This window comes from Stegodyphus dumicola, chromosome 6, assembly GCF_044657685.1.
Source record: "Stegodyphus dumicola isolate Sdum_Otavi_A_Nest chromosome 6, ASM4465768v1".
NCBI lineage: Eukaryota > Metazoa > Arthropoda > Arachnida > Araneae > Eresidae > Stegodyphus > Stegodyphus dumicola.
This window is the reverse complement of record NC_140773.1, coordinates 138,865,234-138,879,173: the sequence shown is the minus strand read 5'-3', so window position 1 is coordinate 138,879,173 and position 13,940 is coordinate 138,865,234. Positions and strand designations below refer to the sequence as shown.

At 30.4% G+C, this 13,940-nt stretch overlaps 1 protein-coding gene across 1 annotated transcript in view; it reads left to right on the top strand.

Moving 5' to 3' along the window:
* The window catches only part of Proc (Proctolin), an 84,143-nt gene extending 70,998 nt beyond the window's left edge, over positions 1–13,145 (top strand). Inside the window, exons 3-4 of the mRNA XM_085818927.1 lie at positions 10,308–10,429; positions 12,931–13,145. Of these exons, the coding sequence (XP_085675053.1) occupies positions 10,308–10,427 (120 nt within the window). The 3' untranslated portion in view covers positions 10,428–10,429; positions 12,931–13,145. The remainder of the gene's footprint in view (positions 1–10,307; positions 10,430–12,930) is intronic.
* The last annotated feature ends 795 nt before the right edge of the window (positions 13,146–13,940 follow it).

Genomic DNA, 13,940 nt, shown 5'->3' with positions numbered 1-13,940 from the left:
CTTAACAACGTTTGAGGGATCTTCTAACTTGCTAAATACCTGTACTAAACTTCACCTCTCGAACGGTGCGAACTATAATCTTTAATTTAAACTGACTGTGGGAGCAACAATCACTCAATAATGTAAACTATTAGTTGTATTTTACTTCACTATTTATCATTTTTGAAAGGCAAACAATACAAAAACAAAATTTAAATCTTCCCGAATTCCAGGAACCGGCTGAACGTACTAATTAACTGGCTACAATACCAGTGCTACTACTTGAGGCTACAAACATACTTCGGTCGGACGATCTATATCTAAATAATAACTGAGTTATCAACATGGATTAATTAATGCCTGGCAACATTCTGATTCGAGCAGCTGCTTCTGATGCAAGGTAAGATCGACTGCGAAACAACACCAAAAGATCTCTATTATAAGTCAGGCGGTTAAGGTTCCTCTACTCAATTTAAACTACAGTTGGCCAGTCGAATACGTATAAACTGTACTGAGCGAGTACGTAACGAAATGAGGCATAAAGGAGAGGGGCAAAATAACCTTTCAACTTTTAGACTTAAGAGAAAATATCACGGATTTAATCGTGATTGTGAGTTAACTAAGGATATTATGGAAGACGTTATCCTGGTTTATTGGGAGGAGTTAACTACATTTTTAAAAGACTAAAATAGTTTACATTCTTATCACTATAATCTTTATATTATCGGTTTCTAATTATCAGAGCTAGGAGTTTAATTAGAATGGCATAACTGATGCGTAGATGAAGCGGTTGTGAAATACCTTTCGTTAATTTCTACCGGTTGAAAAATTCTATGATAAACCCTTTTAAAACGAATAATTTCTACCGGTTGAGAAATTGTACGATAAACCCTTTTAAAACGAATAAAAAAGCTGGTTCCGGGACTGCAGAATTGTTTTGCGAATTCCGTTCGATTTCATTTAGTGCAAAAGGTACGTCATCCATAAACTCCTAAATCTGACCCTGTCCACTGCCGAACACCGTAATTGAAATTCAAAAAACCCACAGGTCCAAAAGGAAAATTCTTCCCATCTGAACCTAGAATAGAGGGTTCAGTAATTTTATTCCCAATCGAGAACGATCAGGAAATATCCCTTCATATCATTTATAACACGAAGTGTGTTTTTGCAACGCTCTTACATAAATATGGGTACATAATAAAGGCATAACACTTTTTAATCACGATTTATCACTTTTGGATAAGATTCTTTACGAAAATAATATTGCATAAATATTTTGGTTTTAACTTTATTTTGTATTATTTTAGTAGAAACTCTTGACCTTAATTTACACGGTTCTATTAATGTCATATCACTCAAATATGACTTTTCTAGTCAATACCTTTCTCCTCTGTACTTAAAAGAATAATTACTTCTATTGCAACTGTTAGATCGGCAAGCCTAATGTATATTTCCACTTTCATATGACGGCTTCAGTCTAAACGACCTGCCATCCTAAACTAGAGATTTTTGTCTTTTCTGAGTTTCAATACATTCCATTTCAATTTATTCCTGATTTTCAATATATTGCATTTTCCTAAGATCTTGTTAAAAGAACTTCTAAAGTAACGAGTCCACTATAGTGCGACAAGCAAAAAGAAATAGAAGAAACTGGAAAACGAAGGCTAATATGGGAATTGAGCTAAACCGGGCATAAAATCGTCAAGGCTGTTTTGGGATTAAATTATTTTGGGACATCACCAAAACAGACGGCTGAGACAAAAATTATCCAACCAGTACTGCATTTTGTTAGTTTTCTCTTGTTTGAAGTTTGAATAATGATGAATAGCATTGTGGTTTCTCTTGGGAGGAGAGAAGAAAGGCGTTCTTATTTCTTTTTAATACATTTAAAGAAACATTTGTTAAATTCTTTTAAGTCTATTTATCCAGTATTTGTACACGCGATTTCTATGTAATACATCTCCGTGGAAATGTTTAGTTTTCACGCATAGATAATTTTCTCCATTTGTCTACTGAATGCGCAGAAGGACTACTTCAGAAATTTCTCAGTTTGCATCTCCATATTTTCCAGTTGAAAAACAAAATAATTTGCGGGATAAGTTTGCAGTGTTTCACTTATTTGATCAGAAGTTTTAGAAATAAATTAACATGTATAACATGTCTTTTACTGAAATAAATATTTAAAATTAAAATGAATACATTGAGTTCATATAGTTTAGTGTTCTTAGGTAGCATAAACTAGATTCAGAATTCTAAAAGACAATCTGTGAATTATCAGTGTGTCCTGTAAGACCACAGAGACAGGGAAAAGGTAAAAAAAAAATACTTTTATTAACTCATATAAAGTTGAACAGTCGCTACCAACTCATGCTTACAGTAACCAACAATTCTGACTTAAATTAAGTATAATATATAAATGAAGGCTAATGAAAATAAGTTGGCCAAACTGTTTCACAACTGAAATGGCATCCAAGCTGGCTCTGTCCTAATGTCAGATTAAGAGTGAAGAAAATTGAAGATGAAGAATTGTTGAAAAATCTGTTTAGGGATATATATAAGCAAGCCTAACGGCAAGAATAACTCAACGCCGCAGATAAAGACAAAAAAGGATCCTAATGAACTAATCGAATCGAATAATTAATAATTAGCCCAAAAGGCCGTTAGTCCGATAATAATAAGCTATGAGTTTCGAAACGGGATTTAGCGGCCTATCACTTTAAATGCCTAAATTAATTTTCAAATAGCTTCAAAGAAATATTATCGCCCTGTGTTACTTTTAAAGAAATTAAATAATAAAGAATCTGCATGAATGTATGCATGTTTCCCGCACTGTTAAAAAACGACGGTACTTAGGGCCGTCTTGTTTTGAATAACATAGTCCTTCGCTCGAATATGAGCACCTGGAAGTCCGAATTTTGAATTTCAAATTTTCTATTTTATATACTTTAAAACTTTAATGAATTTTTAACAAACTCAACAATTTGACAGCAAGCAGTGGCAATACTGTATGGATTAAAATACTGTTGTTTACCGGGAGCGAGACTGTATATCGGAAATCTTAAAAATATGCTGCTTTTAAATATTTTGTGATTTTGCTATTCAGCTGAATTTTATGTGGCGTAAGTTCAAAGAACATGCTATTTAATTAATAAATTTAACACACAAAATATTAATAAACAAAACTCTCCAAGCCATCTTACTCAAAAAAACAGTGTATGGATATGGCAAACAGAGAATAGACTGAAAAAAATAGAAAAATGCAACACTTAGCACCTCATTGGGAGTTCTGAACACATACTGCTTTTAAAATTTTTGTAATTTTGCTGTTGAATTGTATGTGGCGTAAATGCGATGAAAATGATGAGTAATAATAAAGCTAAAAAGTAAAAAAGAAATGGGTTAGCAGGAGCGAGTGGAACAGCAGACTGGTAGACTGCGAGCTCAGCGAGAGCATAGAAATACCTTAACAAACCTTTTCGGACAACCATTAAAATTTGAGCCCCCTCAGATTTTTTTCTATAATTTATTAACAATTAATTAAGAAATATACAATTATATTATTCAGTATATTAAGAAGTATACTAAAAATACAGGATATTCAAGAAAAAAGTACAAACTAACGGCCCTAGAATACATTTCAATTATATATTTGTTGCAAATATGGTGGTGCGACGATTTCAGGATTGTAGTTGTTTTCAAATCCGAGTTTATTTTCATTGCTATCAAAAGCAACGAAAGTCAGTAAGAAACCAGAAAAATTTATAAATTGAGCTAATAAATTTACAGTGCGATATAACACTTAAAGATTTAAAGATACATATTTTATTAACTTTTATTCGTTCTTATCAAAACGTAAATAAACTCAGTTACGGAGTTTTGCACAAAGAATAATCACTTTGTTTAAAAATTCGTTTAGGGATATGTGAATACCTTTTCTTCCACAGTTAAAAATGAGTAAGAAAAGAACTCGATTGACCGATGAGCATCTACAATCCGTGATGAAGATTATTTACAGTAAGTGCTCTCCAGGCCTACACAGTTTATCAGAATCGAAACAATATCCACTATCAAGCTGCAGTAAGAAATAAAGAAGTGTATACTTATTTACGCAAAATATATGCCCGTCGAAGAAAATTTAATAAATAAAAGAAAAAGACTATTTATTCTCAAGTTTTTACTCAATTAATTATCTCTGAAAAACATAGAAAGCTTTCATAATTTGTTTAATTTTAGTTTAAATTAAGCAAGTTACTTAATGTTAAATTAAAAATATTATAAACTATTTTAAATTAAAGACTAAGACATTTTTTTATTTTAAATTAAAGACTAAGACACTATTTATCTATCAGTATATTTGAGTAACAAGCTGCAACTAAAACTGTTTTACAAATCCGAAACTTTAGATTTCAGATAGAAAGTGATATAATTTCTATTACCCTTTGAAATATTAATGTTATTGTTTATATATGTTTTAATAAATATTTAGTCAGCAAAAATTTTAAATTTATTTAAAATATCTTTTAATTTGTTAATAAAAAATTTTCATTTTGATTTAAAAAAAATTGAACTCATTAAATGTTAGCAGATCGTACATTTGACCCACATGTAATTCGAGTTTGAGACCTCTGTCTTATAGCACAAAAACCTGGCCAGGAAAATGGCAGTTTGCCATGCCAGGCATTTCATTTATGTATCTTTCACAAATAGATTTACTACAAAGTGATGGTCAATTTGTAGTAATATACTTTATGTCTTGTTATATATTTTTTATACAATAGTAATACTGTTTATGGAACGCAATATTGAACAGTTTTTGCTGAAATTCTTAGGATGAGTTAAGGACAGACGATGTGTTAAGGATTTTTTTTAAAAAATCCTCCACTTGCCGGGATTTAAAATAACTGAATTTGATTGAAATTCAAATTTGAGGTAATGTGATCGGATGACTACACAAAATGTTCCTCTTAAGCTAACTCAAATATTTTAAAGGCGCATTTTTAACGTTGGGTGTCAAAATGGCTAAAGCCGGAATAATCTCTGACAAAGCTGACGTTATGAATAACTAGCAGGCAAGGCTGCCAGAAGCTCACATTCTGGTGATGACTATGGTTAAGAGGAAGTTATAGCAAAGGTCTGAATTAATTATAATAATTTGTTAATTAACATAAATACCTCACACGAGAGCAGCTCTTTTCCGATATAAACATTGCGTACAGTTAGAAATACGACAAAGAAAAAGAAATAAAGCTTAGAAATACATAACGATCCACTCCAAAGTATCTCACTATCCATAGGCAAATCGCGATTAGTATTTTGAGAATCACTGATCAAAACATCGTGACTCGAATGATCCTTCACATAACCAAGGGTCTCTCATAGAAATACCGCACTTCAAAAATAGAAAAAGGGCCTTTTTATTAACCCCTACATTCATTGTTCATCTATTTCAAAAATAAAATGTAGTTAGTTATTCTGCTTCAGAATCACAATGACCATTTGCAGACACTCGATAACACTCGCTTATATGAACTCTTCTATGAGAATCGTTTCGAATCTACTGATTCTAGGTGTCGAATAATTATTTATGCTTATTCTTTTAAAGGAAGCGACAGACATATCTGAATTATCTTCAACATGAAGCTGCCTTATCAACACAGACTAGTCTGCGGTTACCAGTTATCCATGCACGACTGCGTTTAACGTCTTGTTAGAAAAGCTTACTCTAAGCGTGGATGTCGCACGATGTCATCCTATTTGTAACTTCTCACAGTGCTTCTCTGGTGACGAAGATATATTGCACGAAATGAGAAATACGAGACCGACATTTTGACAGCCTTCTACGATGGCAGAAAGCGTGAACCATGAAATATATGCTGAAAGATATCGCGTGGATGAATTGATTTTGTAGATAATAAAATACTTATGTGATGATGACACAGGATCATACGAAAATTTCTATATGTTTCATGGTCTGGTATTTTTTCTGTATAAGTGAACTTTATTATATTGCTTGCTATTGATGGTATGACTTATTTTGTGTCTGAAAGTCTTCATTTGTAAAATAAATTTAATGTAATAATTTCAATAAACTTACAAATTAAAAAATAAATTTAAAAAAAAATTTTTTTTAATCTGAAAGGCTTCAGATTTTAAATTACGTCCAGAGAAGCGGTTTTTTTTTTTTTTTTTTTTTTTTTTTAAACGTTTTGTGTGTTATCTTTATTTATTAAATATCCCGTTCTTTGCACTTAAACCATAAAATTCAGTTCAATACCAATGTCGCAAAATAATTTTAAAATGAGTCTATCTTTAGAATTTCCGATACACAGTTCCGCGCGCTGGAGATAAAAATTCCCCCCCCCCCGTAAAGTGTTGCCATTGCTCGCTTTGAAATCGTTGAGTTTGTTACTCAAAAATTCGTTAAAGTTTTACAAAACATGAAATCGATCATGAAACAAATTCCAAATTTCAAATTTGGTCTTCCACATGCCCATATTCATAGGAGGATTACGTCATTCAAAATTCGATGGTTCTATGTACCGTTATTTTATCACAATGCGAGAAATATACATACATTTATGCAGATTTTTCATAATTTAATTTCTTCAAATATAATGCAGGATTCTAACATTTGGTGGCAACAGTTTGAAAAGTGAAACCGATATTTATAGCGATTCAACGCAAAATCGCAAAACGAAAACTATAGTTCTTCAGGGACAAAGCCCCTTTGGACTAAAAAAAAAAATCTGATGATTACATGACTCACTTGTACGGTCTATCAAATTATACACATTTTTTTGCTGCACTTCATTCAAGCGTATTTCCTCGAATTATTCTAACATGTATTGTAGGGTTTCCCTTAGTTTTACTAACCAGTTATTTTAATTTTGGTATCTTTTCTGAAACAATACCAAAATATCGGAACTGTCCTGTTCAACCGTTTCAGAAATCAGAACAGAGGTTGTTCTCAGAGATTGTTCAGAGGTTTCAGAAATCAGAACAGAGGTTGTTCTCAGAGATTGTTCAGAGGTTTCAGAAATCAGAACAGAGGTTATTGAACAGAGATCTGTTGGAACGAAAAGGTTAGGCAGAGCGGGATTTCATTGTTGAAAGCGCACGTTTGCTATTCTGTCCTCCAGCTGTTAATCGGAATAGCGGCTACGCTACTAAGAGTTTAGTCCAGGACTTCTTAACCGGTGGTACGCAAGAGAAAAATAGGTTGTACACAAAGAAGCAAAGTATTTTTAACTATTAAATTAAAAAATTAAAACCCCAACATCCTGATTGAGTTTTTTCTCTAACACTCGTAAATTTATGCGATTTGAGCTTTGTTCAAGAGTGGTGGTGGTAGTAGTACTTTGTAGTGGTGGCTTTCAGTTTTTGTTTAGATGGTACGCGTTAGTCAAAAGGTTAAGAATTGCTGGTTTAGTCTATCGTCGGTGTAGGTTTCTGAGTCAGCCTGTTATATTAAATTAAATTGCATAGTTTAGCACTACTTCTTTTGAATTTATTGTTACATTATCTTAAGTTTTCACCCCAAGTAGTCGGTGCTATAGTAAGCAGGAAGTTCGTGCCTCTCTATTAAAGAGTAGAGTTGTGATTAATAAAAGGACTTTTACACTGTTTCCCTGTTGTGATCATCTTCCCTCCTGTGCGAGAAACCGCCAATTTTTGACATTGAGATATAATCACATTGCATGGTAGCAAAGGGGGTTAGATATTATAGTATAATCGATTCCTCAAGACAAGTTGAAAAGGACATCAAACACTGCAAATTTTGAAATTAAATAACCCGCTCAATTTTTGCCGTACGGGAGCAAAACTTCTTATAGTAGTATTTTTTCATAACGAGTAAAAACTTCTCTAAATATAAGTATAGGAAACGGGAGACCGTATTCGAAGTTACATTCCATTACTCACATCTTCGTAATCTCTGTAAAGACCGAACTCCGTGGCGAAGTGAGGATGTAGGAAAAGTGTAAATTAAAAGCAACTTTGTTAGTGAAATTAAATGTGATACCATACTCCTTACGCAAATTATCATGATGTGCTTTCCATAATCATCATAATCAGATAATCTAATCCTGTTTATCTTACCATTCGCTTTCTAATTTCTTTTTCCAGTACTTAGTATTGTTTTCTTATTATATTCCTTTTCTTCGTTTATTTTATTATTCTTCATATTCTATCAAGATTTTACCAACTCTGCATTGCTTAAGTTATGATTTACTAATTTACTGGTTATAAAAATCGGAGAGTTTTAGACTCTCTGCCATGTTTTCCAATTACTAGAAATAAACCAAAAAGTAAAAGTTCAATTCAAAATGTCTCCCTTTCTTCTATTGTTTTTAAAATTATAAAGTTAAAAATATTTTCTCTGCAAAATTTCGAAAATTTTGCAGCCAAACTCATAAATTTATCTCAATTTAAATTAACTCAGAAATGCTAAGCTCAAATTATCTATGGTCTTCAGTTATATTCTATGGATCCCAGGGATTCCATTCAAACCTTTTATAGGTTTCACATATCGAAATAACTTAATAACTGTGAAACCAAACGTCTAAAAATAGTTCAATAATATTTTATATTACTGTTATTGTTACATAAAATAATTTGAGGCAGATCCGTTTTTATGATCTCGCTCAGTCAGACTTAATTAATGCAACTTAAGGGATAACAAAGAACTCATTCTATTTCTATTTCATTCTATTATTCTACAGCTTGTGTGATTCGAGAGTTCACTAAATGGATGTTCTGATCAAGAACTTTTGAGTCCCATTTACAAAAACACACACTTTATTTTGAACCTCGGATGAGATTTTAGTGCGCAACGCGAATTCATTCAAGGTGAATAAATGCTTATTTAGAAAAACATGAAGTGCATGTGAATGGAACAGTGCAAAAACCTTGCCCATACATTATTCTATCTAATGAATTTACATAAGAACCATTATTAGAACATGTGTCATAAATTTAGAAGATAACTAATAAAACGTTGGAAAGTTTTTGTAACTAATAACTGTGTATATTTTGAAATTGAAATTTTGTTGAAATTGTTAAATCATAAGATAACTGATAAAAACTTTAAGATATTTTTATAGATAATATATTTTACATTATGAAATTGAAACTTTTTGTAGATTTACTTTGCATCTCAAATGTATTAGCGCACAATGCCAAAAGAATCAATGCCAAAACTTCGCCCATACAATACTCTATGCTATGAAGTTATTCATAGCATAGAGTATTGTATGGAAATTAGGATTCGTAAATTCAGAAAGAAAAGAAGTTAAAATTTAGTTGCTAAAACGTAAACCCGGTATCAACTACAGATATCTAAACAAAATGTTTATTCGAAATAAAATTAAATCTAAAATAAGATTTAAAATAAGATTATAAAACAAAAAAAACTAGCTTTAAGATAACATACTAATGCGATATTCACCACCATTAAGAAACTTTAGGGTTCCTTCTGATTCTGGCATGATCTGGTTTTTAGTGTTATTTTAACTCATAGGAGACTAATTTTTACGGCAAACTAATTTTTTCGCTTATAGTTCTTTATGAATAATTTTATATACAGCTACAAGTTCAATGTTAAGTCCCATTTGTATCATTTGGTACGCACAGCGATTATTATTGGTGAACAATAGCCGAAACATTTCTTGGAACTTTAGCTGACAAAGGACTTCCTGTATGTTTTTCAACCAAAAAAGAATTTCGATCTCTGCGAATTTCTATAAACCATCTGAATATAGCTCGAAATACAGTATTTACAATTGGCTTATTTCCATAATCCAATTGTAAACACTGAAGGCATTTTTCTTAATTTAGCCTCATTCTAAACTCATAGACGCGTGATAAAGTTCTAGAGTCGGCTCCATTTTCCTTTCCTTCAAAAGTTATACATAGACTGCAGTTATTGCCACAAATTATTGTCTGCAGTTACGAAAGAATTCATATTCACATATATAACAATAATTGTTTTTTAGTGAGTGTTATTTGGCTCTGTCTCAAAAATTTCAGTGTTTCCTGCGCATAAAAATAAAGAATAATGTTTAAAAAATTAAATAGAAAATGTTTAAAAAAGATGCTTCTTAATTACTTTCTTTTTTTTAACGACAATTCATAAAATATTTAAAGTGAAAAATTCAGATATTCGGTCTCTTCAAACAGGCTGATTATCTTGTTCATGTAGCTTAAATATCCAAATTTCAATTTTTGATATGTTCATTCTTATTATTTAAAATGCTAATTTTTCTTCAGCCTCTTTTACAACATATATATTTAAATGATATCACATGACACAAAATTTTTCTCCTTTACAGCTGCTAGAGCTGAATGATGCAGAATTTCAGAACTCAAGGCAGAATTTTGCGTATGATGATGTAGTGCGTTCTAAAAGAGATGCATCCAACCAGCATCCTTCTTCACCCGTGCATGTTTAAAAGTAAGTATACTTATTCTAAAGACACATTTATTGCATTCACGCAGAAATAAAAGCAAAAAAAATTATTTCTTATGATATGACCTCTATTAAATTTATCACTGTACTGACATTTGAAATTTTATTTACAGAATTTTATACGCATTAGTCATAGTTTCTCAAACACAAATACTTAAATTTACCTAAAGCCTAACTTTATAAAACGGCAGCATCTTTTGATATCTTCATCTAAATCAGGGATTCCCAACCTTTTTCTCTTGCATCGAAACCTTTTAAAGGAATGGTTTTCTTCATCGACCCCCCTCGCATTTTCCTCTGTAATATATAATATATAGTTTTTCTCTATAATATAATATATATTTTCTTCTATCTATGGAAAAATATAATAAATCTCTTATATCTTAAAAACCTTTATATATGGATATATTCTCTCCATATATATGAAAAAAACACAGTTTGTTAGATTTATATTTTACCATTTTTAATTTTACACAAATATAATCAAGTTTCCAGTAAGAAACTCGCAGTTTCTAATAGCACAAAAGTTCGATTTTATTAATATGATGGCTGCATTTGATGCACTCATGCAGTGTTTTTAAAATTTGGCATAAAATTGTTTGATTTAATAATTAAATCATCTCGTTCAAAAATGTTTAACTTGTTTTTTGTTCACCAATCTGGTTTTGCGTTCGTATTTTTTTTACTGTGTTTTGTTATGTTCTTGCTTTCTGCTTTTTTATTTTGCACTTATTGCATAATAAATCTACATAATTAAAAAATATTACTGATTTTTAAAATATATTAAAAAATGTTAGTAGATTTTTCAATATATATATTTATTTTATATATCATATTTATAAATTATATATTTTATATGGCATTTTTCTATACTACATGATACAGCTTTATATAAATAAATAATTAACTATCAAGTTTATTGATCATATTTCTTTATTTCAGTGCATATTCGGCTATCGACGCCCAATCGACCACAAACAGTTATCGACCATCAACTAATGGTCATAAACTCTCTTTAAAATTTCATCGATTCTCAGGGAATCTTCTTTGGGAAGCCTTGATCTAAACTGCAGTTAATCTTCTATATGTAAACACATCTCGAAAAACTTTGGAATATTTAATTTAACTTTTAAAAAATTTTTAATGGTTAATTTTTGAAATTAAATATTTAGAGGAAAATAAATTGGATATAATAAAATTAATTTAGAAAAGGTTTACAGTTATTTGTTATTCTAACGTATTCTCAAAGAACATCATTATTGCCAAATTTATTATAACATCAGTAAGCCCAAAATTGCATTATAACAAAATTATTATTTCGGGGGAAAGAACAAAAGAACGAGTAAATTAGGATAATTTTTAAATAGTTCAGAATACTAGAATAATACAAAACTAAATGCAGAACATAGTTGAAATGGAAGCATTATGAAAATTTTAGCACTCCGTAGCCCCCCTCCCGTTAGATTTTATGACGCATATAAAAGATTTCGAGTATTATTTATTTCCATTTATTAATTTTTTAATTAAAATATAATATGATATTTCAGATTTTCTCTTAAAACAAGTTCTTGAAGGCATTATGTACAATTTCATCCAAATGCTTAAACTTGGTGAATTTTGTAGCTAGAGAAATATATTGATTAGGCTTAGGAGAGAGAAAAAAAAATATTAAATCTCGTTGAAATTATTATAAATTTAAACTAGGCTCGTAGTCATTCTAATATATTCTGTGGTAGTTAAGGTAAATTACATCTATTAGAAGTAGGGCTTAAAAATGGCTTCGGTATAGGTTCTTAGCCAGTAGTAGTATATCTTAAAATTTAACAGTCATAAGCAATTAAAATGAAACATTTACTTGTGGTTATTTTGATGCATTTCATTAAGTACGAAAGTAAAGATTACAACATCCGGTTATCGTGTATGCTATTTGTTCCTTTGAAAAAGGCTTTATCTTGAGATCTTCGAGAAAAAAATATCATTTAATTAAAAGTTAATTACTGTAGTGATCTGAATATAAGATGCCCTTCCATGCAACGCAATCCTAAGCATTTCTGAAGATGTTTTACAAAGATAAGGAAGTGTTTGAAATCAAGACGGCTTCACATGCATGAGCTTCGTATACTGATAGTGTCCTACACAGAAGTAGATAAATATTAAATCTAAGTAATCTAAATCTATAATAATCTAAATTTATGAGGCAAAAGAAACATAATGTCTTTTAACATAACGTGTTAGATTGGGTAAAGATATTTTTTAATATTAGACACAAGACAGTCAGAATTTTTAGAAAGTTGTTTTAAGGAAGGAGTAATATCTCGAACTTAAATCAACGATTGATATCACATTAAGGAAAATAATTAAAGCCAGTTATGTACTAATTTTCAATTAGTACATGATTATACCAAATTAACTAATTTATTTCAGATATTTGTTAGTCACAAAACGTCTAAATTAATTTTATAACTGAAATTTTCTTTTTGTTTCAGGTACTTCTCGAAAATTTCTGTTAATCTTTGGATCTTCATTCCTCGCTTCAGACATCATCTTCTTTTCAAATAGACTCCCAGTCTATGTGTTTACCTAAGAAATATTTCAATCATCTATTTTTGTCATATGTTTTGACTGATTTTTCATCTCTAATTGTTCTCAATGGAATGTTTTCTTGTCAAACTTTCAATTAATAAAGCTGTTTAGTGGTGTCTGACTGGCTTTTGTAATGAAGCTTTAAATCAAATAACACAAAATTGTACAAAAGAAACTCTCAAAATGTTTACAGTTTAAAGAAATATCGATCTTTATTAAAAACGTAAACTTTCCTATGATCATTTTTCTTCATGAAATCAAGGTAAATATAATTAGGGGGAAAATTACTTTTGTAATATTCATTATGTTATGGAGATGAAAACCTGTAAATAAAGTAACAAAATCATCCATAAATAAGTTAGATCGTACTTATCGATTTCGGTGTATGATGGGGTTCAGGGTGTATGTAATATTTCAGCAATTTTGAAAAATGCAATTTTCCGCCCCTTTAAAGTTATCCCGAATAACTGTATTTAAACACGCCTGTAAGATGTGAGTTTAAACAGATGCATTCACAGTTCTTATTATACTATACTGTTTCAATATTATTGCAGTGCTAAATAAGTTTTAAACTGTTAGATGATACCTATAATTCCCTTTAAGAAATGAATAAAATAAAATAGACTTCAAAAATGCAAAAGTGGTAACTTTTGGTAAAATGGGGGAAAAGTTTTAGTAAACAAAATTTTAATTTGTATAATGCGGCATGTAGAAAACGAATTCAATATGGACAATGTTTCTCGCAACCGAATTACTGTAAGAAGAAAATCCTCCGCTGTCTAACTGAAAATAATTACCCAAAATATTATGAAATATGCTTTTTAGCGAGAAATGTTGGAACATTATACAGATTATGCTGCACACAATAACTTAAAAATGAAAAAAATGAAAATTTTCAGATAAAAGTTTTTGG